The sequence below is a fragment of the Microtus pennsylvanicus genome, chromosome 4 (assembly GCF_037038515.1).
Source record: "Microtus pennsylvanicus isolate mMicPen1 chromosome 4, mMicPen1.hap1, whole genome shotgun sequence".
NCBI classification, from domain to species: domain Eukaryota; kingdom Metazoa; phylum Chordata; class Mammalia; order Rodentia; family Cricetidae; genus Microtus; species Microtus pennsylvanicus.
The window spans coordinates 39,831,351-39,858,618 of NC_134582.1; the positions used below are offsets into that span (position 1 = coordinate 39,831,351).

General features: G+C 44.2%; 2 protein-coding genes across 4 annotated transcripts in view; one reads left to right on the forward strand and one right to left on the reverse strand.

Moving 5' to 3' along the window:
* The window catches only part of Dpysl3 (dihydropyrimidinase like 3), a 113,393-nt gene extending 105,287 nt beyond the window's left edge, over positions 1-8,106 (forward strand). For both annotated transcript variants that reach the window (XM_075968741.1, XM_075968742.1), the window contains exons 12-14: positions 778-957; positions 3,206-3,368; positions 4,695-8,106. In XM_075968741.1, the coding sequence (XP_075824856.1) occupies positions 778-957; positions 3,206-3,368; positions 4,695-4,783 (432 nt within the window). In that variant the 3' untranslated portion in view covers positions 4,784-8,106. The remainder of the gene's footprint in view (positions 1-777; positions 958-3,205; positions 3,369-4,694) is intronic.
* Positions 8,107-10,926: 2,820 nt separating this feature from the next.
* Stk32a (serine/threonine kinase 32A) overlaps positions 10,927-27,268 on the reverse strand; it is a 115,665-nt gene continuing 99,323 nt past the window's right edge. Inside the window, exons 8-14 of one of the 2 annotated variants that reach the window (XR_012910295.1) lie at positions 23,578-23,675; positions 18,825-18,941; positions 17,303-17,428; positions 15,774-15,902; positions 14,864-14,928; positions 11,972-14,142; positions 10,927-11,888 (exon numbers count right to left, since the gene is read on the reverse strand). Coding sequence is in view for 1 of the 2 variants with exons in the window: in XM_075968743.1 (XP_075824858.1) it covers positions 14,046-14,142; positions 14,864-14,928; positions 15,774-15,902; positions 17,303-17,428; positions 18,825-18,941; positions 23,578-23,675 (632 nt within the window). In the remaining variant the exon portion in view is untranslated. Of the gene's footprint in view, positions 14,143-14,863; positions 14,929-15,773; positions 15,903-17,302; positions 17,429-18,824; positions 18,942-23,577; positions 23,676-27,268 lie in introns of both variants that reach the window. The other variant, XM_075968743.1, reaches the window with a different exon arrangement.

Sequence of the window (27,268 nt, forward strand, 5' to 3'; positions counted from 1 at the left end):
GTTAAATATCTTCATTATTCACTCCGATTCTCCTAGAAGATTGAAACCCAAATCTAACACCTTAAAGAGGAACTGACTGCTTGGTAGTAAAAATAATTCTTGAAGGGATTAGATGTCAGGCGCCTTGCTTTCTATTCAGTGACTCTCATGAGCCGTGACTACATTTGGGTGGGCACTCTTACCTTCTTTTTGAAGTTTTGCCTAGTTTCTAGAAGTGCATAGAAAGTAAATAATTTATGTAGCTGGTGGTGGAGCTGACATTCAAATCCTAGAACCAAGCCGGTATCCTCAATCCCTACAGAGCTGTCCTCCTACTGAGCAAGTGAGGAAGGTAGGCAGAAACCATGTTTTGGGTGGTATTGCCCTTCGCTTAAACACCAAGTCCTGTTGTGTTATGGAATTTGGCACTGGGAGGAGCCAAAGGCCATGTGATGCTTCCCTTACCACTCAGCGCAGGTTCCCTATGCAGCAGCACCCCTGGGAGTTCTGTAGCTGAGTTTCCAATACAGCCCCAGTGGAAACAGAATTTCAGTTTAAAGATCTTAATAACAAGTAAGGCTCATGTCTTTGCTTGAGGCATCTTTATTCAGACTATGTTAGTCTCCTGTTGTTCCTTACCCAAGCAGCCAGGGGTGTCCCGAGCTTTGCACGGCTCTACTTGGTGACTCAGTTCCTAGAGATACTGAAGTCAGGGCCCGAAACACAGAAGGTAACCCCACTCCTCTTTCTTTTCACCCTATACCTGTGGTCTGACTTTGTCCTCATCCCTGAATCCAGGTTGCAGAATACAACATCTTTGAAGGGATGGAGCTGCGCGGGGCACCTCTGGTGGTTATCTGCCAGGGCAAGATCATGCTGGAAGACAGCAACCTGCACGTGACCCAGGGGGCTGGCCGCTTCATTCCCTGCAGCCCCTTCTCAGACTATGTCTATAAGCGCATTAAAGCCAGGAGGAAGGTGAGTGCCAAGGAGGCATAGTGGTTAGGGAGAGAATGGGATCGCATTCAGTGCCTAGGACTCAGAGGGCCAGCCTTCCTAGACCCTCGCAGGGGAAAGGCATGGTAGTAGCTCGTTGCTGAAGAAGTACTGCACAGGACCCACAGGCTACAAGGAAGACTTCTATCAATGTTTTGGTCTAAGGCAGTTTTTATTTCCCCAGATAATTTCTCCACGTTATTATAGTCCTTCAGTTTAAAATTTAAAGGAGTTGATATTATGATAGCATATTTTCATAGAAAAATTATTCCAAATGGCTTATAATGAGAACAGGTTGACACCCAGGCCATCTCTCTTCCAGACTGCCCAAGGTTGCTTGGCTAGATAAAATGACCACAATACTCTCTCTCTCTCTCTCTCCCTCCCCCCCAACTCTCCCCCCCCCAACTCTCTCTCTCCCTCTCTCTCTCTCTCCTTCCCTCCCCCCTCTCTCTCCCCTTTCTCTCTTTCCCTCCCCCTTCTCTCTCCCCCTCTCTCTCCTTCCCTCTCTCTCTCCCTCTCTCCTCCTGCTCTCTCTCCACACACACACACACACACACACTCACACACATACTTACACAAACATTTACACACATACACGTATACATTCACATACACACAGACACAGAGAAGAGAGAGAGGGGTGTTTGGGTTGTTGTAGAGATAGGGCCTGGCTTTTCCTTCAGAGCCCCTCTTCTCCTTCTCCAGCTTTCAGGCATTCTTGGAACTTGAGGGCTCCACAAAGCAAAGTTAGTGCAGGCCCTGAGGCTGAGATGAAGGTGTGAAATGTGAGCGCCCTCCTCCAGTTTTGTCTTACTAGAAAAAGGAAAAAAGGCAAACTAGCCCAGTATAGACATTTTTGTTTGTTTGTTTCCTTTTGTTTTTCCAGACAGAGTTTCTCTGTAGCTTTGGAGCCTGTCGTCCTTGAACTCGCTCTAAAGACCAGGCTGGCCTTTTACTCACAGAGATCCACCTGTGTCTGCCTCCCAAGTGCTGGGATTAAAAGTGTGTGCCGCCACCACCCAGCCAGTATAGAGTTTTTATTATTATTAAGACTTAGATTCTGGGACCACAGAAAGGCCACAGCCACAGCATTACCTGGGTGGGGAATGTCTCCCTTTTCTCATCCCATGAGGGGCATCTGCACTGTGCCCAGGTCACTGCCCAGAAGACGGGACTAGGGCTCACTCCATGAAGGTTTCATCGTGGCCCATCACTGTCGGGCTCATAGGAATGCATGGTCCCATTGCCAGACTATGGCCAGCAATGCAATGACGCTTGCAATGCATGCAGGCTCTGCTTCCGCTGTGGGTGGTCTCACCACGTTAATCTCATAGACCATAAATGCCCCTGGGGGAACACAGCATGACTCACAAAGCTAGGAACCCCAGCTCTTGGCATAATTCCAACACAGAACACATAGTTGATTGATACTTCTGGCTGACTCCACAGTCCCCAGGCAAGTTCACAGCCAAAGGGCAGTGGGTCAGACCACAGACTCTTCAGTTTAGGGCTTCACAGCCTGACATGTGAAAAGCCCTAAAAACTCATGGGTGGGTCTCTCATGGGACCTCATGCTGGCTGCGTATGTGACCTCGTCTGAGACTCCGGTCCTTCCTGCTGGCTCTTCTCCAGCAGTCCAGATAGCACAACTCTCTTCCATCATGTTCTTGCTTCCAGCTAGCCATATTTTCGGATTCCTCTGCAGCCAACATTGCCATCTGTATCAAGGTTTATTCTACACTCAGCTGTTTCCCTCCCCCAAGCCCAACACCATCTAAGAGGCATTTGATCCTAGAATACCAGTGGTTCTCAACCTGGGGGTGCGGTTGAATGATTCTGGTGGCCTATGGCCATTGGAAAACACGTTTTTACATTACGATTCATGACAGAAGCATAATTGCAGTGATGAAGTAGCAGTGAAAATAATTTCATGACTTGGGGGGAGGGGTCACCACCACATGAGAAGCTGGGTCAAAGGATTGCAGCCTTAGGAAGGTTGAGAATCACTGCTCTAGATGGAATCTCATGAATACAGAGGTCTTCGTGATCTCCTCCCTCAATTTCTTGTGTTGATGTCTCTTATTTCACATCTGTTTCTGATGGTTTCTCCTGGATTCCTCTCTCTACAACCTCTATTCCCTGATACATTCACACCTCCCAGACCATATTCTATGCTGTTGGTTCACTGAATGTCAGAATGCCTGGTGATATGTTTCTCTGACTGCAGATGGCGGACCTGCATGCCGTCCCAAGGGGCATGTATGATGGGCCAGTGTTTGACTTGACCACCACTCCCAAGGGGGGCACCCCAGCTGGCTCTACTCGGGGCTCTCCCACTCGGCCAAACCCGCCAGTGAGGAACCTCCACCAGTCGGGATTTAGCCTGTCAGGTGAGTGGAATGAGCTGATGAAGAGAGGCAAGGAGGAGGAGGAGAAAAGTCCAGTACCCCTAGCCTGCAAACTCAAGTGAAGTGCATTCCCTGGCCCAGTGCTGGTGTTCTCTGAAGGAAGCTGATTAGTGTTGGGAGCAGGAAAGTTTTTCTAATCAGCAAGTGGTCTTGGTAAGAAAATCAAACAAGGCCTTGCCAGGTTCAAGGTCAAGTTCAAAAGCTAGCAAATTCTTCTTAGAGATTGGACCTAGCTAGTGCAGGGCAATGGAAGTGGTCACCATTACTTGAGAGCAGTCTTCTCTGTCAGTGTATGAGAACTATGGTGTGTATGTGTGTGTGTGTGTGTGTGTGTGTGTGTGTGTTTAAATCTCAGTGTGCATAAAGCTCAGACTAGTTTTCATGTTCCTCAGCAGCAGCTTCTTGGAGCCTAGTTCCTCTCCATAGTGAAAATGATGCCAGCAATCGCATCCACTGACTTCCAGGGACTGCATATTTATCACGGGTTCCCTGTATTACCCATCTCATTGATTCTCCAAGAACTCTTTACTATAGAGAATGATAAATTTCTCCACAGTTGTCTTTAATTGGGGGTATGGGGGATAAATGTAGGTTTGCGTCTCTGCGATGGCAAAAGAATGTGCTAGGGGAGCAATGTAACAAGACAGAAAAGACACTTTTGCAGGGGAGGCCACAGCGTATAGGGAAAGGAAGGGAAGACACAGGAGTAGAGACCATGGAGGAAAGGTTATGAGAGATTTAGGGAGAGCTGGAGAGAAAAGGGCTCAACATTTTGGGGTAATCCTGCCAAGCAGTGAAGGTAACTACTGTTGTCAAGCAGTTTGAGGTGTGTTCACCTTTATGGCCACACTAGTCCATAAACATTCAGGAACTCCTTTCTGTATGAGCTCTTCTAGCTGCATAAACAGGGGGCCTTGACTCTCCAGCTTGGTGGCCTTGAACCGACCTCTCTGCTCTGGAATCCCTCCATCATGAAACAGTGAATTGTGTTTCTCCCAAACCACAGTAGTGAGGATGCAGTGGAATAGTCCGTGGGCTTTAACACAGGGCCAGCCACAGTCAGCAGAAGCAGCTGTCTCCATGCTCTTGCTAATATTGTTTATGTGTAGAGCACCAGATGAACTCTAGGGAGTAATGTGTGCTTCCCTACCAAGACAGTATGAATAGGCGAAGTTCATGACTTGGTGTTAAGCTTCTTATGCACCAGGAAAGTTCTTAAGATCTACTGCTATTAAAGTTACTCACCATCTCTTTCCCCAACACCCTCTCTCCCCATGTTTCTCCCTGGGACTTTGTCTCCATCTGCAGGCACCCAAGTGGATGAGGGTGTCCGCTCCGCCAGCAAACGCATCGTGGCGCCCCCTGGAGGCCGTTCTAACATCACATCCCTGAGTTAAGCAAGCCCTCGCAAAGAGGGAGGCACAACCAAGAAGAGATTTTTTTTGAAGCCAAAATGGTACACCGATATTTAAGAAGGAAAGTGAATCCAAACAGTTGCGATCTAAATAATCAATAAGCCTCAAGCCTTATGTTCCCCAATGTTATGCTCGCTTGCCTAGCTTTATGAATTGCTTTGATTTCTGTTGATGCATTACCTTGATTTCTTTGATTCCCCCACCCCACTTACATGCATGCGATCAGACAGGCCACTAAGGTAGAGTCTGCATATTATAGTGTTGAGAGCGTATGTAGCGCTGCATCTTACGACAAGGGGACAGATGAAGCTGGGGCGTCGAAGTGGGGACGTCAAGAGTATGAACAAAAGGCACGAAGGTTTTTTTGGGTGATTGGGTGGTGGGAGCACAAAGGGGCTGGAGTGGGGTGTGTAGGAGGGAGGTGGGTGGGCTGGGGGAGCAGAAGGGCATTGCGTGTTGTGTTGATGATGTACATTCATTTCCACGGAGAATGGCCACGCGTGGCAGCTGGATGCTGCACCATAGTCCCCCGGGATCTGCAGTGAAGGCAGGAGGTCTTTGGTTTCTGGACTTCATCACATCCTTGCCAAGTAGATTTTGTTTCTTTAATCATTTCTTAAGTGTTAGAATCCAGTCAGTTCTTCCACCTTTTAATGATGCCCGTGTTCGCCTGGGCCTCCTTCTCATGCTGCTTTCTAATCCTCTTGCTGGTTGTGACGACCACACAGGCTTCTAGAACACAGGGAGAGGTCTCCTTTCTTCCTTGGTGCTCACCAAAGGCTGCCACAGAGAGTGCAGCACAGGCTCTGGTCCGGGAGAGCAGTGACGTTTCCATATCTTTCCTCTCGGTCCTGGGGAGGCTGCTCTTATGCTCCTGTCTGCAGGCTGAGGGGAGACACACGCTCTTGCCTACTGAGTTAGGATCTTGGCAGAGATAGAGTCAAGGGTGATGGGAGTGGCTCTCTCTTGACCATCTCAGATCCAAACACATTCGGGAGTTTCCTTTCTGGAAAACGGACTTTCTCAGTTATTCTTAATCTTGACCCCTGGTAGTAATGTTAGCTTCTCTGGGAGTCAAGCAGAGATTTAGGGAAGCCAGCCTTGAGTAGCGGCAGAATATGATGTATAACCCTGTTTCCAATTCTAAGCCATGCGTTTCTACTTCTCCTGGCAGGTCCCAGGGCTGGGCTGCCACTTTTTAATTGGTACTAACATCTCTAGAGTGAGATGCAGGAAGTGACGTGATGTACCCTTCTTGGCATGGCACAGAGGAGGAGAAGGCAGCAACGTTTGCACCTCCTTTATCTGCCAGAGTTGGAAGTCCATGCCCCTGCCACACTATTTCCAAAACCAATTGTGAACCAGGTTCTCTGAGCAAGGCAGTGTCTACAGAAGCCAGTAGACTCTCCTGCAGGCAACATGCTATTAACTTTGGCTCGGACTTTGGTGCTGTGGAGGCCCACTTGGTAAGAAACAACACACTGTGGATTTTCCTGAGGGTCAGAGCAGGGCTCACATGCCTTCTAAGAACTTAGGAGAAATCTCCATCTCCGCCATCAAGTGATTTTTTGTTTGTTTTTGTGTTTTTGGAGGTGGAGGGTTTTTGTTCATTTTGTTTTGTGGGACTGGACCATGGAGTCCAGGGCCTCCCACATGCTAGGCAGGCCTCCTGCCACTGTGCCACACAGGGCCCCCAACCCTGACTGTCATAAAACTCAGAAGTAGTGAAACACGAATGGTTTGACTAAGAAGGAATTTGGAAATAGCAGAGGAAGAGGATTTCCCTGAGCAAGCTAGTTTCTGCTCCAATCATGGCAAAGGCTTGTTCAGCTTCCTAACAGGGAATTTTACTATTTTAGAGCTCTCATGGTGCTTTCAATTTAAAAGAACATTTAGCAGAAGAAAATGAGGGGGATGTAGTCTTGAATTCAAAGATTTAGGGATTTCTCCAGGAACTCAGAAAGATTTTTATAGGGAGTGTTCTGGATCTGCAGCGTGTACACTATATATATACCTCAATAGCCAGGCTTGGCTGCAGTATAGGTTGTAGTTCCATCTGTAGCCACCAGAGGGCGGAAGCGACATGTTACTAATTCTGGGCCACCCCAACTATGTGGTGGTTTCCCATGCCTGAGACGAACGGGTCCCTCCAGGGCCTCTCTGGTCATGAAAAATAACCTTCTTTGGGTCATCAGCACTGCACTTGGGACTGCCACAAAGTGCTGCTGTGCTGAAACTTTGTTCCACTCAAGCGTTTCCCTTGAGGGTTTCTTGAAGCCCTCAAGGTTGTCCGGCACCGTCTTGGGATGCCTCCCTTTCTTCATTCACTATTAGTAACACCCAAGCATAGAAATAGCCAAGAATCCCTTAACACCTCCTCCACTATTTTCTTAATATGATAATTTTTCTAAGCAGCTTGTTCCTTGAGTTAAATTTTTATATTTAAATTCGTTCTGCTGCTAGATACATCAGACAGCACCAGTCACGGGGGTTCCAGAAGGAAAACGACAAGGCATGAGGACTTCCTTTAAGCTCACTGGCATTCTATCCGAGGGTGGGAGGACATGTTGGGTTCTAACTTCTCTCAAGCAGCTTTTGTCATTCGGGCTTTCCACTCAGCCCTCTCGAAGAAAACCATGTAATCTCCAAACCTTACGTTATTTCTCAGCCCCAATGACAACCTACTGACATTCATTCTGAAGGGCCACAGACATGAGTGGTTGAGACCATCTTTCTGGAGCGGTTAAATCAGCTCCCACAGTGGAGATATTTCTTTTACTTCTAAGTTTTTGAAAATAATAGAATTATAGTGGTCCTCCAAAATACTCTTTCCCCCACTTCAAAGCCCAGTGGTTCTTTGGGTCATTTCTTCATGACGATACTCTGAAATCTTATCTCATCTCCCAAGACCCGAGTCCTAACTCTGGACTCCCTTCTGCTCATCCTACCAAGTCCCTACCAAGAGGCAAGTGCTTCTTCCTGCCCCAAGCCCCCAGGTCTTCTCCCCTAGACAGCCCCAGCTTGTGCCCCGATGCAGTCACGGGCTGGCCGAGGCAGCCAGCGTTCCTCGTAATTCCCCTTTGAGACATGGTGTGTGGGTGTTCAGTTCTGTGTCTGGTGGCTATGGACAGACAGTGCGTCTCCCTGTGACCTGTGCTAGCTGTGAGGCAGCTCGGAAACTGAAGAGCTGTTTGGTTTGAACCGTGAAGAAAAACTGTGTATTGAGTTAGCTGAGATTAAAGAGACAAAAGCTCATCAAGTGACTGTTAATGTAAACCTGGTTATTAAAATAATTACAAAAATTACCAACACTGCTCTCCAGTCTTTTGTGCACGCAATACCGTTTCACCTAAGATACTGAAACTCGGGGAGACTGGGAGTTTCAGTGGTTGAGAGTGCTTGCTGTGGAAGGAATAAGGACTTGAGTTCCAATCCCAGTATTCACATCAAAAGCTGGCTATGATCACCATGTATGTCTGCAACCCTAGTATGTGGGTAAGATGGAGACAAGAGAATAACTGAGCTTCCTGACTCCAGGCTCAGGGAGAGAGAGACCTTGTTTCCTTGGGGGGAAGTGATAAAGCAGGACATCTGATGTCCTGTGGTCACCAGGATTATACAGGATGCCCAGCCACACAAAAGTGTACACGTTTAACACACACGCACACATACACACACATACACCACATAAAAAATTACACAAGCCAAAGAGAAAGAACCCTCACAGTAAGACAGAGTTAGTAGATAAACCAACAGCAAACCTGTTGTCAGGTCAATGACCAACGGTTCAATCTGCCTACAGTTTTCTTTGAGATTGAACCGTTGGTCATTGACCTGACAACAGCAATTGAAACTTTGGGGAATAATTAATGTTGTCTGATAAACAGTCACATTCATTATTACATAAAAAAACATACATTGGGGGATAAGTCAACCTGACTCTAAGACAGAACTTGTAAAGGGTTGATTCGATCCCCAGCACGGCAAAAATAGAAGCAAACAAAACAACCAAAATAACCCACAAATAACAAAGAAATGAAAGTCCAGTTCTGGGCTCTTGGATCATTTTGGCGGCTGGGCCTCCACCACATCTCTCCCTGTGCTGGGAAATATCTTTGGGTAAAGTTCTTGTTCACGTAAGGCATTCAGTGGTGAGGTATCCATTGGTACATGGATGGGACTCAAAGTGGGGTTGTAGGCTGTCTGAAGAGCTCAGACAGAACTGGTCAGACACAGCATTGCTGACCATAAGTGTGAACCCAGGCAGCTTTCCATCTCAGTCCAGCTTTCCTGAAGAGGTGCTTCTGCCTTAGTAAAGCTCATTCCTTGTGGAGGCAAAACTAGTCATTGACATCTCCAGGTTTTTGTTTTCTCTCCCTAGTGAGCCCAGAAGAGAGATATTCCATCCATATTCTCAGCCAAAGAGGATAAGTTTGTGAAGCCTGGTGAAACCTGTCTCCCTTTCCATGACCAAGGAGCAGCTAAGCCTGGTAAAGACTTGAGTGGCTTTAAAAGGAGCCGTCGGCACTTCCAACGATCTTAGTTAGGACTCAGTGTTTTGGGAAAGATGAAACAGCTTTTTAAAACATTGATGACAGAGACACATTGGCTAACCTTCATACCTATGGAGTCTGGAAGCGTTCAGCAGCTGAGTCACACTTGACCAGGTCAGGAATAGGAACACTGAACAGGGCTAAGAATAGCAAAGGCATTCTGGTTCCAAAAAACATTCAAGAACCAGCTCTCCAAACACAACAAAAGCAGGGAACAAAAACCTAGGGAAATAAAGGGACCAGAGCAACCTGCAACATGAGATCACATAACTAAAGCTGGCACTCTTCAGAATCTAGCAGGCTGGATGCTGATCTTTGCTCGGCTGGCTACTGGGAACAGCATACAGGACACTAAGCATGGCCTACAAAACAGGGCAGTGGGTATGCGGAACTCAGAGGCCACGAACTCCAGGCTTGCTGACTATGAGCCTGTGAGTTAGCTGAGAGGTCCCATGGTGCCTGGTGTTCTTCCATCTCAGATAATGGCCCTTGGGATATTTACCTGTGGCTATGGCATAAGGAAAGAAACCTTCTGTACCCTTGGGGCACAAAAGATCTCAAAAGACACATAAAGGTTCTTTGTAAACTTGAGGATGTAGTAAAAGGCAGAAAGCGGGATTCTGGTGGCACCCCCTACATAAATGTGCTAAAATGTGCAGATACAGCTCTCCAACACTGTCCCTGCTGAAGGCGCATCCTCCCCAGTGTACACAGAATAAGAAAAGGTGGACCCGGGATGGCCAGACACACGCACAGCTGACAAAGGAAGGCTGAGGGCAGATTGTTACAGATGACATTTTAATCTGTGCAGGCACATTTACATCACATAGGCTATGGCTCAACAGAAGCGTACTTTGTTTTTGTTTTTTTTAAGTTGGGGGCTTCTAAATCAGCCACCAGTTCAGAACAGCACAGAAAAATGAAAGTCAGAGTCTCAGTGTCTAACATTGGGCAGACGCACAGCCCACAGTGAAAAACAGTCACAGGTGGACAGGAGGAGGAGGAGGAGGCAGATGTTGTGTGGACGGAACACAGGGACACGGAGGAGCTCAGCAAAGCGCTTGCCATGCCTGTCCACTGAGTGACTGAAGCATGGAAGCTCAGCATCCCTGGCAACCTCGAAAAGCAACACAGGTCTCAACCTGTGGCTCACAGCTGCCATCCAGCACATGGATCTGGCTTTGTTGTGAGTGCAATGACAAGTTTATGCTCTGTTGAGGCTCTGGCAGTCAGTCTGTCTGCTGTATTAAGGGAGACGTTGAGGGGAGAGAAGCAGATACAAGGAGACCAACAGCTTTGAATATTTGTGGTAACATTTGTAATAGAAACAGCTTACAGAATTTGTAAATTCTGTAAGCTGTTTCTTTGTCCATTTGACTATTTCCTTGGCTGGATAGAAATTTTAGTTTCATGATGTCCTATTTGCCAAATTATGGTTTTAATTCCTATGTTACCATAGGTCTATTCAGAAAGTTCTTGCCTGTCCTTAAAAATACATCCCCTACATTGTCTGACAACAGTTTCAGGGTCTTATATTGAGGTTCTTAATCCACCTGAAATCAAGTTTTATACAGCACCCCTTTTCCTCGTTCCTCTTCCACATGTCCACTTGGAAAGCCATAGTGAGAGGAAATCCAGTCGTTTCTGGATCTCCACTAGTTAATTAGATTAACATGATTAATTTAGTAATATTCTGTGCTGTTTGAGATTCATTCCTGTCCTAAAGATCATCCCAGCTAACACCGGGGCTGCTGTGGGGTCACTGGTCCTTAGCAGGTTCCTTCCATTCATCCAGGGAGTGGGGATCATGGCTCGGGTTGTTCCATGGGTAAGGCTGCCCCACCCCTCCACTCTGGGTCACTGGGAATTCCTGGAGATAGCAGTTCACTGCCGTATAGGGAGTGGGGTCACAGGCAGGACACCCTAGCTTTCAGACCCTGCTCAGGCCTTTCAGGGGCTCTGTCTGGTACGGGAGGAAACTCCTAGGAGCGATTCTTGAAGTAGCAAAAAAAGCGATGGAATAGTCACACTGTTTCTGATGTTCTCAGTCCTAATTCAATTCTTCTTAGAAGTACAACTGAGGGTTGTTTCATCTGGGAGGTACTAACATTTAGCTCAAATTAGGGAACAAAACCAAGAAGCAATCACCAGGAGCATTAGGGAACGTTGGGTTTTGTTTTGAAATCACTTCTTTACAATGCTCAGCAGTGGGCTGCGATCAGGATGTTATTCTTTACAGCCAGATGCAGTGATTCTGTTTCTCCTGGTGCCACGGTCCTAATCCAGGCCTTCATGCATGCTCGGAACACATTCTACTGCGGAGGGACAGACCCAGGCCAACGTTTCATTTCTTCTTTAACTTGAAACACATTGCGTGCCACTTACCTGACTGGCACTGGAAATCCACCTAACCTCACATTGCACCAGAACTAGCCCATCCCAGTTCCGAAAGCCAGCAGGACTCAGGAAGATGCTCAAGGAGAATAAAAACGAGGAATTGGTACTTCTGAGAACCCAAGCGTTCCTATCCCCACCTTAGTGTTTAAAGATGCTAAACAGTCCACATCACCCCGGAGCGAATTGGTACTTCTGAGATCCCAAGCGTTCCTATCCCCACCTTAGTGTTTAAAGATGCTAAACAGTCCACATCACCCCGGAGCACACCTGCTGGCCCTGCTGGCCTTTGGAAACCATTTCCGAAAGCTGCTCTTTTGGAGGATGCCAGCAAGATCCAGGAGAAGGAGCTAGGTGAAGGAAGAGAATCCATCGCACATCAGGTCCTCAATACAGACAGATAAAAGGCTGAAGCTGGGGTGTGTGTGCGGTCCCTGACCCTCGCTGAGGTGACAGTCTGGAACAGAGTCCAGTCACCTCATTTTCGCTATGTCTGACCCATTCAACGCCCTGAAAGTCAGGGCAAGTGCTTTGAATTAAACAGTAACTAAACATGAGCAGACTACCACAAATAACAAGTGAGAACTTCAGAGATAAGAGTTGGATAAAAAAAAAGTAGGTTTTGATTCTTTAAAAAATATGGTTGCTCTTAGTATATAGGCACTGTAGCAGCCATGTCGAAAATTCTGGAGAACTATAAATGCTGGTCTTGGGTTCAGCTCCTGCTTCTCTGCACAAACTTAGTTGTTGCTGCAGTATCTACCACCTATTTCCATCTGTCTGTCTTCCCCAAGACGTCAGGTCCTTTGAGCCAGCTTGCTATCATCATGATGACCACTAGATGGCCCCCGGTTTCAGGAGTTGAAAACAATGCTTTCTAAAGCCCACATCCTTCTTGATTCTACCCAATGGCACCAGTAAGACATCCAAAGAGATCCTTCCAGATTTCATTTGCATCAGTACAGTGTAGTTAAGTCACACGCACATTTACATGAATTGCACTTTGCACACAATTGAAATATGAAGACGGGAAAGAGTGAGACATCAGTAATGTTTTAAGTAGCTAGGCAACTCCTGCTGGCCATGTCACAGTGAGTATAATGTGGGGACGTTAGTGTACCTGAACTTGACCTCTGGGGTCTGTAAGCATCCTGTTGCTTTAAATGTAATTCTAGTCTGTGGCCATGTGTGAATTGTTCCATATTTTAGCTGGCCAATATGAAAAATAAGGGACCAGACAAAACAAAAGCAAAACAAAACAAAAAGTAACATGTTTCATGACAGAAAAGCAACGGACTGGCTAAGTTTTCCTTTCCTTGCGCCATGTGGAGTTAGGAGTTTCTCAAGGGGAAGTTTCACCAGCTTCCAATTTTAACATGCAAGGTGACTCTCCTGTGAGGTATGACGTCACTGAACTGTTAGAAGCAAACCTGCCATCATTGGGGCAGCACTTTCTGACCCTCTCCAGAAGCAGGTCTCTGACAATCCTGAGGAAAATCGGTGCTCAAGGGATAGGCATACCAGAGATTGGCAAATAGAGTCAAATATTGTACAACTGCCATGCTGAAAATATCACAGCTTGCAGCATTTACTAAACTTCTGCTTAGTGCTTATTAAACTTCTGCTTGGTACTCCTTCTATCAGTACCAAGTTCAACTGAGCAAGGCCATATCCCTGAAGAGAAGTTGAGAGGCCATGTGCACAATAGGTCCTTGCTAACAGATGCTGTGTCAACAAAGGTCCCCCCTGCAAGGTCCTAAGAGTTTCTACTCTGAATCTGACCTCCATATTTATTATTGATGGAATATTCTATTCCTGTCTAACCAGGCCTTGGAATTCTGGCCTCTGTGTGATATTCTCTAGCCCTAAAGAGGCTCACTGCATACAGTGTCCATTTTCACAATGTCATCAAAAAGAATGAAAAAATAAATCTACACTGAAATATTCATCTGAAAATGAAAATAAAGGTTGTTTAGAACAGTAACTGTGGCATTAACAGACTAAAGGCTGACAGAACTCTCTACCTTCCAAGCGGTGACCTAAAACAGAGGAGGAAGTTCAATGACTGTTCAATGACTGGCTTAAGGTCACAGACTCAATGTGGTGCAGTCAGATCTGAGGAGCTCAGAACCAGGGCTCCCTTCACTGTAGAGTGTTGCCACCTTGGAAGGATATTCATTCACATTCTCTAAGTCATGAGGTGTGGAGAGGTAAGGACTGCAGTTAGCTCTTCTGGATGCAATAATGAGAAGTTTCTGGCCAGGTGCCGAGAACTGTCCCCCGAAGATGATGAAGCTTCACAGATTGTTGTTCTGGCCATCTTCTTCTTCTGGGTTGTTTTTGGCTTGTTCCAAGGCTTGATTTGCTTGTCTTTGATTAAAGTCTCTTTTTACTCTTAAAGAAGAGAAAGAGAGATATTGTTCATTCAAAGGAAAAATGAACTTAAACTTTTGAAACAATAGCATATAATTGAATAATTTTTTACTATTTTAAAACCTAATTAAAATATAATCAGGTCATTTCTCACTCCCTTTCCTCCGTCCCACCCCTTGTTTGTCTGACCCAGGCCCCTCCCAAGTTCACTCCCTCCTCCTCTTTAACAACTGAAGCTGGAAGTAAAAATGAATGAATACATAAATGCAACCTGCTGAGTCCATTCAGGGTTGTCTCAATTTATAAAGAGGTAAGAGCTGAAAAAAAATCTTAAAAATCATGTGTTGGGTTGTCAAAATGGCTCAGAGGGTAGAGGCACTTACCAACAGGCCTGATACCCTGAGTTTAATCCCTGGGACCCACAGGTGGAAAGAGAGAAATGGCTCTTGCAACTTGTCCAATGACTGTCCCTGTCCCCCCAAACGTTAAAATGAAACTTTTTTAAACTGTCGCTGTGATTACAATCAAGTTTCCCTAAGTAAAACTATGACACTAGGGTTATTTATCAGAAAAAAAAACCCACTGGCAGAAAAAAAGGCTTTAGAAATTTCAAAAATTTTATCCTATATTTGCATAATTTTAGAATCAGAAAAATAAGAGCTTAAAATCGATCAAATCTCTGCAAATGAAATCTGCCTAAATAGCATCATTTCAAGCTGCTGGTCTTCACCCCATTACTCACTTTTCTCTGTTGAAAATGATAAATTCCTTCTGAACGGCATCAAGGTGCTCTTGAAGAAGACAGGTCTTCAAGGTGAGCAAAACAAAGAAACAGAAGCATGCTTAAATGACACACAGGGACCACAAATAGCCAATGACCTCTATTTGGTGAACAACCTGGATCGAATCCACAAGTGCAGATTGGTCATAGTTTTACTGCTTGCTGTGGGACAATGGTCTTTTATCCTGTCACTTGTATTATTTTTAATCAAATGCTGATTGGCCAGTAGCTAAGTAGGAAGTATAGGCGTGACAACCAGGCAGGAAGTAGAGGTGGGGCAATAGGAACAGGAGAATTCTGGAAAGAGGAAAGCTTGGTCTGCAGTCGTGACTCAGATGCAGAGGAAGCAAGGTGTGACTGCCTCTCTGAATGAGGTATTGAGCCATGTGGCTAACATAGACAAGAATAATGGGCTAATAGAAGTGATAAGAGTTAATAAGAAGTCTGAGCTACTGGGCCAATCAGTTTGTAATTAATGTAAACCCTTGTATGTTTCTTTGGGACTTAGTGACTGTGGGAACAGGGCAGGACAGAAACCTCTGTCAACAACTGCTAACACAGTAGTGGTTAACCCACCGTCCGTGCCCCTGTCAGGGAGTCCTGTACATGCCCCTTCAGCAGCCTGTACCACACCTTTCGGGAGACATGATGGGAAATTAAGATGATGTCCTTCAAAGCCTGGGGACCCATATTCTGGTGCTGCTTGGTGCTTGTCATCAAGGAGGTACGGACAGTCTAGGGGCCATGGCAGCTGTACCTATCTCATTACCATAAACCCCCAACACCAGGGAAAAGCAGGCTTCCAGATGACCTCCCCACAGCAGCTCTGGAACGAACTGCCCTTCCCTGGCTTGAGGGGGAACCCACCTACCTGAGAGGAGTCGCATTTCCTCATCTCCTTCTCTTTTTTGGCCAGGCGCTTCTTTTTCTTATGAAGAGGTTTGGATTCCAAAATCATTTCTTCCAGTTCAAAAGTAGGGTCACAATTGAGCCTGCCTTTCTGTAAAGAGGAAAGCATGGCTCAGTCCTTAGAGGCTTGCATCATTCCTAAGACTGTACAAGCCTAATACAGAGAACAGTACTTAGCCCTAAGGGGAACAGTCCAAGCATAAAAACTTGAATGGCCGTTGAGGTTTTATAGCACTGACTGCCAGCCTTGTCATTTATAGTCTTTGATTGTATGGTTTATTTATTTTCATATGCTTCTAACTATCCCTCAGTGAGTAATGGAGGAGACCATATTAAAATAATATTTCTAAGGTTTGAGCTCTTGGCTTCCTTAGTTTGTTCCAATGACCGCATAGATCAGAACCATGGCCATTGCTTGTTCAGCTGCCAAGGTCACCAACTAACTTTCAACATCAGGATTTCTGAACATGAGGCCAAGAATTTGCCACTTGCCAGGTTCTTCAAATGAGTTAGGTTATCAGAAAGACCCATGATCTATAAGGTGGAGCCTCTCACAAGAATCAGGAGTGGCTAACAGAAGGGAGTTTGTGTTTGCATCAGGTGCTATCCAAGGTCCCACATACTTACCTCAGTATGCACCCAAGTACAAATGTCTCCCCGCTTTCCTGTTGCTCACTAAGGTAGACACTTATACTCTTGGATGTTGCCTCCGCGCTCCCTCCTTTCTTCTACAGGGCTTTTACTTGACAAACTCACTGGACATCTTATTCCAGTGCAACACATGTGCACTGAACATGTGTTCATGTCCCCATAACAAGTGCCTCACTTGGACTTGAACAGAAAACTCAAGAGCCTGCAGGAGCACATCATTCTTGCCAATGTTTCTCTGCCCAGTGATACAACTCACCTCCAAGACAGAGAGGAGAGAGAAGCATGAGGAGTAACCCTGCCTAAACTTAATCCAGCAGTGTGCAGTGGGACACAGAGACACTTGTTTGGTACTCACCCCATGAGAGTTATCTCTCTGCAATTACTAGCTCTTAAAACTATGGTCAATACAGTAAAACTTAGAAAAGAAGAGGAACGATCCTGGGGGTGAAGTTTCCCACTAAGCAACTCACAGATTTCCAAGGACAGCAAAGATTACTTCCTTGCAAGAAGAAAACAGATTGCTCTTTTCAACCAGCATATTTCTGGAAATAACTATTTGGGAGACTAGAACCTCTTACAGCACAAATCATGGCTACAACCTAGAAGCCCAGACATCAACTCCCTAGATTGGAACCCCAGTTTAGCTTCTGGCCAGTTGTGTGATTTGGGGGGGGGGGTCAATTTACTCCATGTATCTCTCTGTTTTCTCCATTGTAAAACTAGTCCTGGGGCATTTTTCCATTCCTGGTGGGATCATCAAACGAGGCTCTGCATGAACTTGTACACAGAGTAATGTGGACAGAGGGTGGGAGCTATTAGGGCTTGTTAGACTGGACTTACAGTTGGAACGAAGCCTGGAATGAGCCTCTTCTGAAGCACTGCATCCCAGTTCATGTCACTCATGTAAGGGAAACTCTGAATGTCAGTCAAGTGGGAAAATCGTTGGTCTGGATTAGGTTCAAGTAGCTGCCAATGAAATACAAACATCATTGTCACAAGGAAGACCAGATAGGTGAACCCCAAAATTTTCCCCTAAGTGTTCTGCACGAAGCATCCAAAGGGAGTTCCTTGCAGTAGAAATCAAGCAAGTGGTTTGACAAGACAGTGATCTCCTTCTCCTACCCACATGCGAATCCTGTGGAGAGTGCATGCTTTGGAATGACACTAGAAATCGTGCTTGTTACATGATGAGTCAAATGGATTGTCCCTGGAATCCAATAGAACTTCTCTTCCTGACTCTCCTGCTAGGCAAGACTGCTTTCTAAATCTTAGCTTACCAAGCTCAAATCATGAAAAACAGTATGAAGTAAACGTGGCTTTACAGAGCTGAGACCTGAAGCTGTGTCTACAAATGATGTAAAATGGCTAGCAACCTTTTTTTCTTTGTCTTGTTGCTCCAATTTATGATCCATTGAAGCCAATATGTGATTTTACTGTACTGGGCTCACATGCAACTCCAGACCACATACAACATAGGACTTCAACTCAACAGTAGCTAAACAAGCTCATTCACTGCTCAAGGAGACACATCCATTGACAATGTGGCAATGTAGTATTGACAGAGCAGTGTCAAAATGCTTCTCTTGGTTTCTGTACTTACAATGGAGTTGTAGAAAGCAAGTATGGGCCATTGTCAGTCAGAAAATCACGTGAAGTTGTATTGCTCTCATAAAACTATGAGAAGGTGCTAGAAGAGCTAAGGTGTGAAGCAGTGATCCAGGAGAGACTATCACGTGTAAAACCTCATGGTGATATTATCTGAGGAATTGGAGGAGAAGGCAAAACAACCAAACCAACCATAGGGCAGCCAGATTCACAAAGTTTGAGAGGCTATTTGTAACTGGTATAATACACAATTTCGTTTGATCTTTATTTGAAGACCAATAAGAAGTCGCTGAAATATGGGGAAGAGAAGAAAAGAGAGTGGAGTGGCAGAAGCATGCAACGAATCTGCAAGGATTTGATAGCAGCTGAACTAGAGCAAAGCCTCGGAGATGACGGGCGATTAAAGTGACAGTGGTTATTGAAAGTGTAAATTAGGATCAGATGATGGACCAGATATGGAGATGATGAGTGAGCCCTCATGAAGGGACCAGCCACTGGGAAAGAGAACACTGAAAGAGACCCACGGAATCCAGGGAGATTAAAAATTACACTTTGGACACATTGAGTTTGACAAGGCCTTGAAATATCCAGAGGCACCCATTGGTTGAACTAAGAAAGCCATATACATGAAAATGATTAGTCACAAGACCCATTCTACAAATGTGTGTTTTGCTGACCACATCTAGACTTCTAACCATATACCAGGCTGTACACTTCCTTTCTTGACTTCCTTCCAATGTCCTTTTTCCTGTCTCACCTTTTTCAGAAGGGATACCATCTCTTGTGACCAAGCAGAAGGGTAAGTTACAATTGCCGTCTCAAACATGTTCACAATTTCCTTGCTGGAAGTACTGGAGCGGATATGGTATGGTCTCTTAAGGGAGAAAAAAAGAAAGAGCCTTCATTTTTACAGGTCAAAGGTGGAAAAACGCGTGAAAGTGTTTACAAGGTAAACTTTGAAATAATAAAACCTCAACAAGAACCCCTTCGAGTTGATTGACAGGTAGCCATATTGGGTACATGGTCAAGTGCTGTCAGAATTTCTACGGATTTTTAAAGAAATGTCACGGACTTTAGTTTTTCATCAAAATATCCTAAGTTTTAAGAACTTGTTATTTTACAGATCGAAACAAAATATTTCAGTGGATTGAACCAGTCTCTGAGGTACTGATTTCAAAGTGTTTTGTTCATAGGTTTTAGGCATATTTATATAAAAAGTGAATAATGAAGAGAAAAACTTCAAATTATTACATAAGGTTGATTACAAACAGATCAGAATTTTCCCATAGCCTTATCTGAAATACGACAAAAACTAGGTGGTGTGGCATGTGTTGTAATCCCAGGACTTGGGAGACAGAGGCAGAAAGATCAGGAATTTAAGACAGGTTTCAGCTACATAGTGAGTTTAAACCAAGCCCAGGCTACCTGAGAGAGATGCTTTTAAACAAACAAACAACAACAAAAATGTAAAAAATTAAACATAACAATAAGGTTAAGGACAGAAAATTGCTTAGAAAATATCAGTTCCATTGTCTAATACTCTGCTTCCATGAAGTTTGTTTTGGGGAACTTTATGCTGGGATAAAAGGTTAAACAAACAAACAAAACCTTTTCCAGAACAATCATTGTCATCTATTGTTTTGGCTTGAATAAGAGAAATTAAAATCAAAATGAAATTTGTATGAAAATCTCATTTGGAAACATGTTACTATAATCTACTCCAAAATTAAAAAAATTTTCTTAACTAAAAGACAAGCTGCTGATTATTTTACATCTGTCCACTAGAGGGCAGACGTTACGATCATTAACTTCTATACTGGGTTTTTCTGTCTTCTAGGAAAACTGTAAGCAACTTAAAACCAGAGTCGATATTATGTGCACAGGGACAGGACTTCCACACTAGATTAATCACAGGACAGTTAATGTGTGTGCACACATTTATCACATGATTGGTCTTTCCCAGATGTTTAAGTAATCGCTGATGGACAAACCAATTTGGAGAAAGGGGAAATGTTTGTTTTTCCCAGTAGTCAATTAAAAGGTTTTACAATGTAATCACGGGTTAGAGTTGGAGGTCAGATGGCTTTGAATGCCAAACCAGGTCATTCATTTTCTGTCCCTCAGTTCCTTCATGTATAAGATGGAGCTACTTCACCAGTAAAATGAACCACTGGGAGAGGCTGCTGGGGAAAATGGGGGCAGGAATACAGGAAAAGTTCTCTGTGGCGTGACGTGTCATGTGACCAGCTGACACATGAAGAACCTGAAATGTGCTATCAACGAAGAGAGGGGCTAGATAACGAATGGTGTGCAGGAAAGGGACAGGGTTAGGTGGCAGTAAATGGTGTCTTGTGATTGTGTCTTGAGAGGTTCAGAATGGAAAAGGGTCAGTGGGTAGATGGCACAAGTAGATGCCATCCCATCCCAGAACTCGGGAAGCAGAGGCAGGAGGATGGAGAGCTTGAACTTAGTTAGCCTGGGTTACACTGTGACTCTTTCCCCCCTCCAAACACAAAGAGTTGCGGATACACTATGTAACTATGTGAAGGTAACTATGTGGAGTACTACTTACGGCTAATATGAAACTGTAAGAGACAGGGAGGCACTTTTGCTTTGTAGTGGCTGGGACTGGGAGATGACAGCAGGAGAATGTTTAAGGTCCAGCCCACCCAAAGCGCAGCTAGGTTCAGAGGGGCTATTATAGAACATATGCACATAATTTTCTTTTTTCTATAGATAAGAGTTAGTTTTCAAATTAGCAGGAAGTTGTTATTGCTCTACACACTTGTTCAGCCGCAATGATACTTGTAATTAGATGTTGCTATTTCATTTTCTTCCGATTAATTGTATCTTGCACCATAATCACATACCTGTCTTTTAGTGATTCCTTCCTAGAATGTGTCAAAACTGATGTATTGGGCTTTGTTCCTCTGCCCATTTAATACAATACAATACATTTAATATATTGACGAGAAGTTAGAGAGTGGGAGTGATATTAAACTATGTACGATATATATCATATTTTCAGATGAATCAGTAATCTGATCTCGTGGAAGAGAAAACACAAAAGTTGATATGTCTGGTAATGTTTGTAGGGTAAGGTATTTACAAAATGGAGTTAGCCACGAAAGTGAAACTCTGAGCTATCATCATGTAGGAAGTTATATATTTGTGTGTGTATAAAATTGTCTCAGCAGGAAGTGAAAGTATGATTTATTTTTGTCGAAATTGCTAAGTGTTTCTACATATAAGCATCTGAAGAGGGTTTATCCACAGGAAAATGGGAAGATCTGGATGTGACAACAAAATGCTGATGTTTGGCTTATTTGCTCTGATTTTAAACTTTTTGTGTGACATAGATTTCCCCCTCTCTCCAAACCTTTCCATATACTCTCCACTGCCCGCATAATGCCTAAATATTTATCCTCATACCTCCAGCTAAGTATAATTCTCTCACCTGTCATAAAGGAGACCATCACAGAAAACTACAACCAATCAAATTGGAGAGTTGTGGAGTCTCTTCCCAACTGATATATCTACAACACAACTGCTGCCCCTAAGGACCTACACATCACCATACAAGAGGCATGGCTCCACCTGGCTACTTACAGTACACCACAAAAAAGAGGGGAATTAGAGATGAAAACTGTTTAGCTACAAAGAAGCAGAAACTGAAAACTTGCAGTCTGGACTCTATTCACAGTATAAAACAATGCAAACAAAACAAAACAAAAAAAAGCCAAGAAAAGAAAAAAAAATAAAAAAGGACAAAATACAAGCTCATGGGAGATGTTGCTTGTTTTGAAGGGAACATAAAGGATAAGGCTGAACAACTAATTGATAAGGAAATGCTGCTTGTGAGTCACGGGCTTCCAAAGGCAGAGGCGATTATGCCGGCAGAGACAATCTGTTGGAGGTAAAGGGGACAGACAATGGGCTGGATGGAAGGGAAGACAACTGAACATCTTCTGCTCCATCTTTACGGTCAAAGAGAACTGGTTGGACTCTGCTGCTTTGAACTTGGGACCCCTTCTGGTTTTCTTTTTCGTCTCTTCTTGGGTGGGACTGTCTAACTTATATCTCTGCCCTTCATCATAGCTTGAAGGCACGTGATTTGTCCAGCTTTCTAGGTTCCCAAATGCATGGGAATTCTGCCCCGGGAGGAAACATGTCCTGGGTCCCATCCACAATGGATCTGGATGGTATTCAGATGAGTCTTGGGACTCTAGAGATGATGCCAGGGGGAGAAAATGTTATTGCTAGTGGAATTTATTGAGTGTACGCTCCATATGAGGAGGACGTGGGTTTCGGAGAACCCAGAGAGAAAGGCCATGGTCTGGGTGTGTTCCTTATACACAGTCTTATGTTGGAGTGCTAACCCTCAACGAGATGGTATTTAAAGACAGGAACTGTGGCACAGTTTGAGACAGAATGTGTCCTAAAGGCAGAGACTGACATTTTAAGATTAAATGACCTTTCTCTCTCCCCTTTGCCTTCTTGTGCTCTCCGCATCTTTACCCCCCCCCCATCCCTCCACCCCTTCCATTCTCTGTGTTGTTAGGACACCAGAGCCCTGCGTTGCTGACTCTCTGACTTGGCCTTCCAGCCTCTATGGGCTGTAAGAAAATAAATACTCTACGCTACCAGGTTCACAGTACACTATTTTGGTAGGCTGGGCTAACTACGATAAAACTTTGTGGGATATCTGAATTCCGTATTAATTTGTAGTAATTGCGTAAAATATAATTTTTACTATTTTTCTCTGAACCTTTTTCTAGGGAAGAGTTTCTCACTTGAGAAATATTTTCACTGAAAAGGCCACTACTCCAACTTGCTAGGGAACTCATACCCAGCAGCCACGTCAGACATGGGACCAAAAAGACAGGGCGCAGGTTGTCTGGTGCCAACAACTCTCACGTTGATGGAGAGGTGTGTTTGAATTAGAGCCCTGTCCAGTGACTAAAAATGATTTTCTTTAAACACACATGTAGATTTACCCAAGAGAGTGAGGCCTATTGATTTCCTTTTATCAGGAGTTTTTGATATCCATATTATTAACTTAATTGTAGAATTAATATTAACTGACAGATTCGGCAGCACATAGAGAACACTGAATTCATCTGTGCAGAGGTCTCAATGGGTATTGTTAACACCAGACAGCATAGGTGTTTTCTGATTTCAAATAAACGGCTTGGTTCTTAGCAAATAATGCATTCTTGCATTCTGAAACAGAACCTGAAGGGGCTGGGGAGGTAGCTTAGTGATTAAGAGCCTGGTTGCTTGCAAAGGACCCGGGTTTAGATTCCAGCACCCACATCAAGGTGGCTCACAGGCACATGTAACTCCAATTTGGAAGCATCCAATGCCCTTTCCTGGCCTCTGTAGGCACTGCACACATGTGGGGTACATAACACACACTCGGGCACACATACATAGACATACAGAAGCAGATCTTGAAAACATTGTTTTTCTAGAATAATACAAAACGAGAACATGTGGTTCAACTGTACCCGGCCTCTTAGCAGCTCGTAAGCTGTCACCCCCAGGGACCACCAGTCGACAGCGAAGGAGTAGCCTGTTTCCTTCCTGGAGCCAAACATCTCAGGAGCTGCAAAACACGGAAAAGGTTAGTTTCGCTCCCTGAGATGCCAATCAATCTATTTCCCCAACACATTCCTCCCAAGAAGAATCAGCAAGCCTGGAAGGTGTAAACACTCCCACAGTTGTTTATTATTCAGTGGTGGATTGCTCGCAGCAGGCAGCACTTTCTAATTTCTTAGCTCGCCCAGCAGTCCCGTTCATCAGCTAACACAAGCAGACATGCGCAGACCTTAGTGGACAAACTCTTTTCTTCTTTAGAACCTTTACACTGTCTTCATCTGCAAAGTCTACACTAAAGGAGCTGAATGCATTTAGCAATCTCAAACAATGCTTAGAGTTGACTTGGGGACACCTGGCAGCATCAAGGGGGTGAATGCAGCTTTCTTCTATGCATGAGATCAGGGGGGAAAGGAGAGAGGGCACTCAATGAAGTATAATACTTTGCAATAACCATGGGAGGTTTATACTTTAGAACTCTAGTTCTCTGAATTGACTGTACTGGAAAGCAGAGTCAGCATCAATTGAACCTTAGAGGTGACCCCTCAGGCCATATTTATGCACTTAGTTATACATTTCTAAGAATATACTTGATTCCTAATATTTAAGGCAGGGGACATGAAGGACCGAGCAAGGACAGCTATGGGGCTGCTGCTCACCAGGTTACACCCAGTGTCTAGTCAAGAATCTAGCACTCAGAGTCAGTAGATAGAAACTTATCAAACAGATGAGGGAACATGGAAGCCACCAGACTTGTGACCATTATCTCTGTGCCTGTGCTGGGTTCAAAGGCTGCCCCTACTACTTATGGTGTCCATGAGCAAATCAGTGGGCACAGCGTAATTCCTGCCCTAGCAAGATCAGAACACTAAAAATAATTCTTTATCAGTTTAGAAATTAAATGAGTTCATGCCTGTCCAAAGGTCAACAGAGTGTCTGGCATTTGCAAAAAAATCAAAACAAAGAATCAGAAGCAAATGACCATAACAGTCGAGGAGTTTACTTAGTTCAAAGCTACAAAAGAGTTGATGCCACACCTCCTGCAGTAAGGTACTGACTGGGCAAAGGAAATCCTGAGGACATGGCCTGTTTATACAAGCCTGTTTACCTGTGAGCTTGAATTCTAGCTAGATTTTTGTGGACAGCTTCCCATTCCAAGGGTAGCATATAGACATCCTGATGCTCAGGACTGGCTCTAAGGGCTCTATGCTGGAGAACTAAGTGGGTCTCATGCCCTGGTGAATTCATGTTTCACGGATCACAGTGTCCTTTCTTCAAGTTCCAAGTCCCAGTGTAATTGGGGAGACAACGGCCCTGACCCCTCAGTGTTCCTATTCCTGGATAGAATGAACTGTAGGTTTGTGTTCCTTCTTCAGGATCGTACCACAAATCATCTCTCAGGAGACAGGTGTCAAACACTGCACTTAAGAGGACATCCGGGCATTCAGAAGCATGGCAGAGACCATGTTGTTAGGAAACACCAAACAAAGTAAATATTATACTACCAAAGCCCTGGACTCTGTCATATCAAACCATCCTTGGAGGAGGCATGACTGTTCTTTTTTATATTCAAGTGTATGAGCACATGTCTGCCTTTCGTCTGCCATTTGCTCTGCTTCCAAACATGAAGGCATCTGTATATGTGCTCCTTCACAAACCCAGCATTCATGTTGTGCTAAGCCCTGAGGTAGCGCGATGGCCATTTAAGAAGAGAAACCATGACAACACACAAAAGTGCTGGGACATTTTAGGCCTTCAAGCAGGCAGGTGGCAATGGGAGATGCTGAGGGCCTTTCTCTGATTCCTTGCTTTGATTTCCTGACTCCCCTTGCTCCTGAGAGGAGCCAAACAGAACTGGGAAAGCATTGCTTTCCCTCCGAATAGACAAGAGGTCTTTTGTTTGGAACTTTTTTCCTTTTTAAAGAGTTTTTCAATATACACATTCAGAAAGCACCTTAAACATAAAAGAAACAAATGACTATTTAGAGGCCAGTGCCCCTGTAACCATCGTCCCGATCAAGAAGCACAGTCTTGCTCCCACCACTACAACTAACCTTCCCACTCTGCCTAGAACTCACCACCCTGAATTTTCATTGAATAATGTTGATTTTTTTATAACGATATATGAATTTCTAAACAACAGATTAATTTTGTCTATATGATATATATTTCCCTGGGGCTACGAACTAATGAAATGAGGGACTGCAAAACCATTTACTTAATTTGTTTCAAGCAATTACAATAAAGCCAACAAAGTAAAAGAGAGAGAAAAAGTGAAGGAACACATCCTACCAAGTCATTTGCATGACACCTTTTCAGCCCAAAAATATTTGTTTGTGATTTATCCAAATTGCTAGGCAATTTAGTGTGTTGAATTTAGCACTACATGGATACATGGTGATTTACATACCTGCCCTATTGTGGATAGCTGTTGGAGTTATTTTCCATTTGGGAGTATTGCAAACTATGTTGCCTGGACCACTCCTGTGCTGCTGTAATCCTGCATCACTAGTGGTGTTGTCAGGAGCAGATGTGCTGGAGATAGGGCTGTGCATTTCACACTCCTATACCCATCAAAGGGCTGTGCTGCTCACACCGAGACCAGCAGCCAAAGCCCCTTTTGTTCAACGCTCTTTTCCACACTTGGGGTTATTACTGACTTGTTGCACGTGCCATCTTATCTCATTGCAATTTCAAATGAATTTCCATTGATTGCTAAAAGGCTTGCTACAATTCATATGCTTAATTGGGTATTTGATGATGGTCAGATTTAGAGTTTAAAGCCTAGGCATTAGGTTTTTGTCAGAAAGGGTCCCCCCCCAAATAATTCTATAATATAATAAAAAAAATTCAGATATGACCTCAAAAAGTGTGCAAATGATGCACTTTGGAAAAAAGAACAGAAAAACATCTTATATCCCGTATATTATAAAGCTATGGCAATTAATACTGAAAACCCCAGAGTACAGATATTAGTATCTGAAGTTATTTAGATGATGAGGAATGATTTTCAAATAAGCATTGGAGGGTTGTTATTTTACACAGAATTTCCAAATAATTAATAACCTAACAAAAATGGCATAAGACTTATTAGATATATGTCCAGTGAATGTAGTGTAGAATTGGTATTAAGTAAAAATGAATAAAATAATAAAGTACTAAGTAGACAAATCTAAGATCTGGAATAAGAAGATCTAGCTAAGAATTGCATCCAGGACAGAAACCCCAAAGCAGGTCCACATGCAAACTTGAGAGACTGAACACGTGCTTCACATGAGCCAGGCCCTGGGCATGAATCCCAGCCCTCCACACAAACGTGAGTAGTTAGAGCATATAAACGAGGAGCTCATTGTGTATGTGTGCAATCCCAGCATTCAGGAGACAAACAAGGAGACTACTGCTTGTTTAAAGTCTGAGCTACATTGAAAGTTCTGGACGAGCCAGAGCAACACGGCAAGACTCGGCCCCAAAACCTGAATCTCACAACCAACAAATTAAGGAGACAAAGAACTCGTGCACACCACAAATACTGCACACTAGGAGCTAGAAATCATGTCCCCGATACATACAGGCAGGTATTATTTAAGTAATCACTAAGAAGCA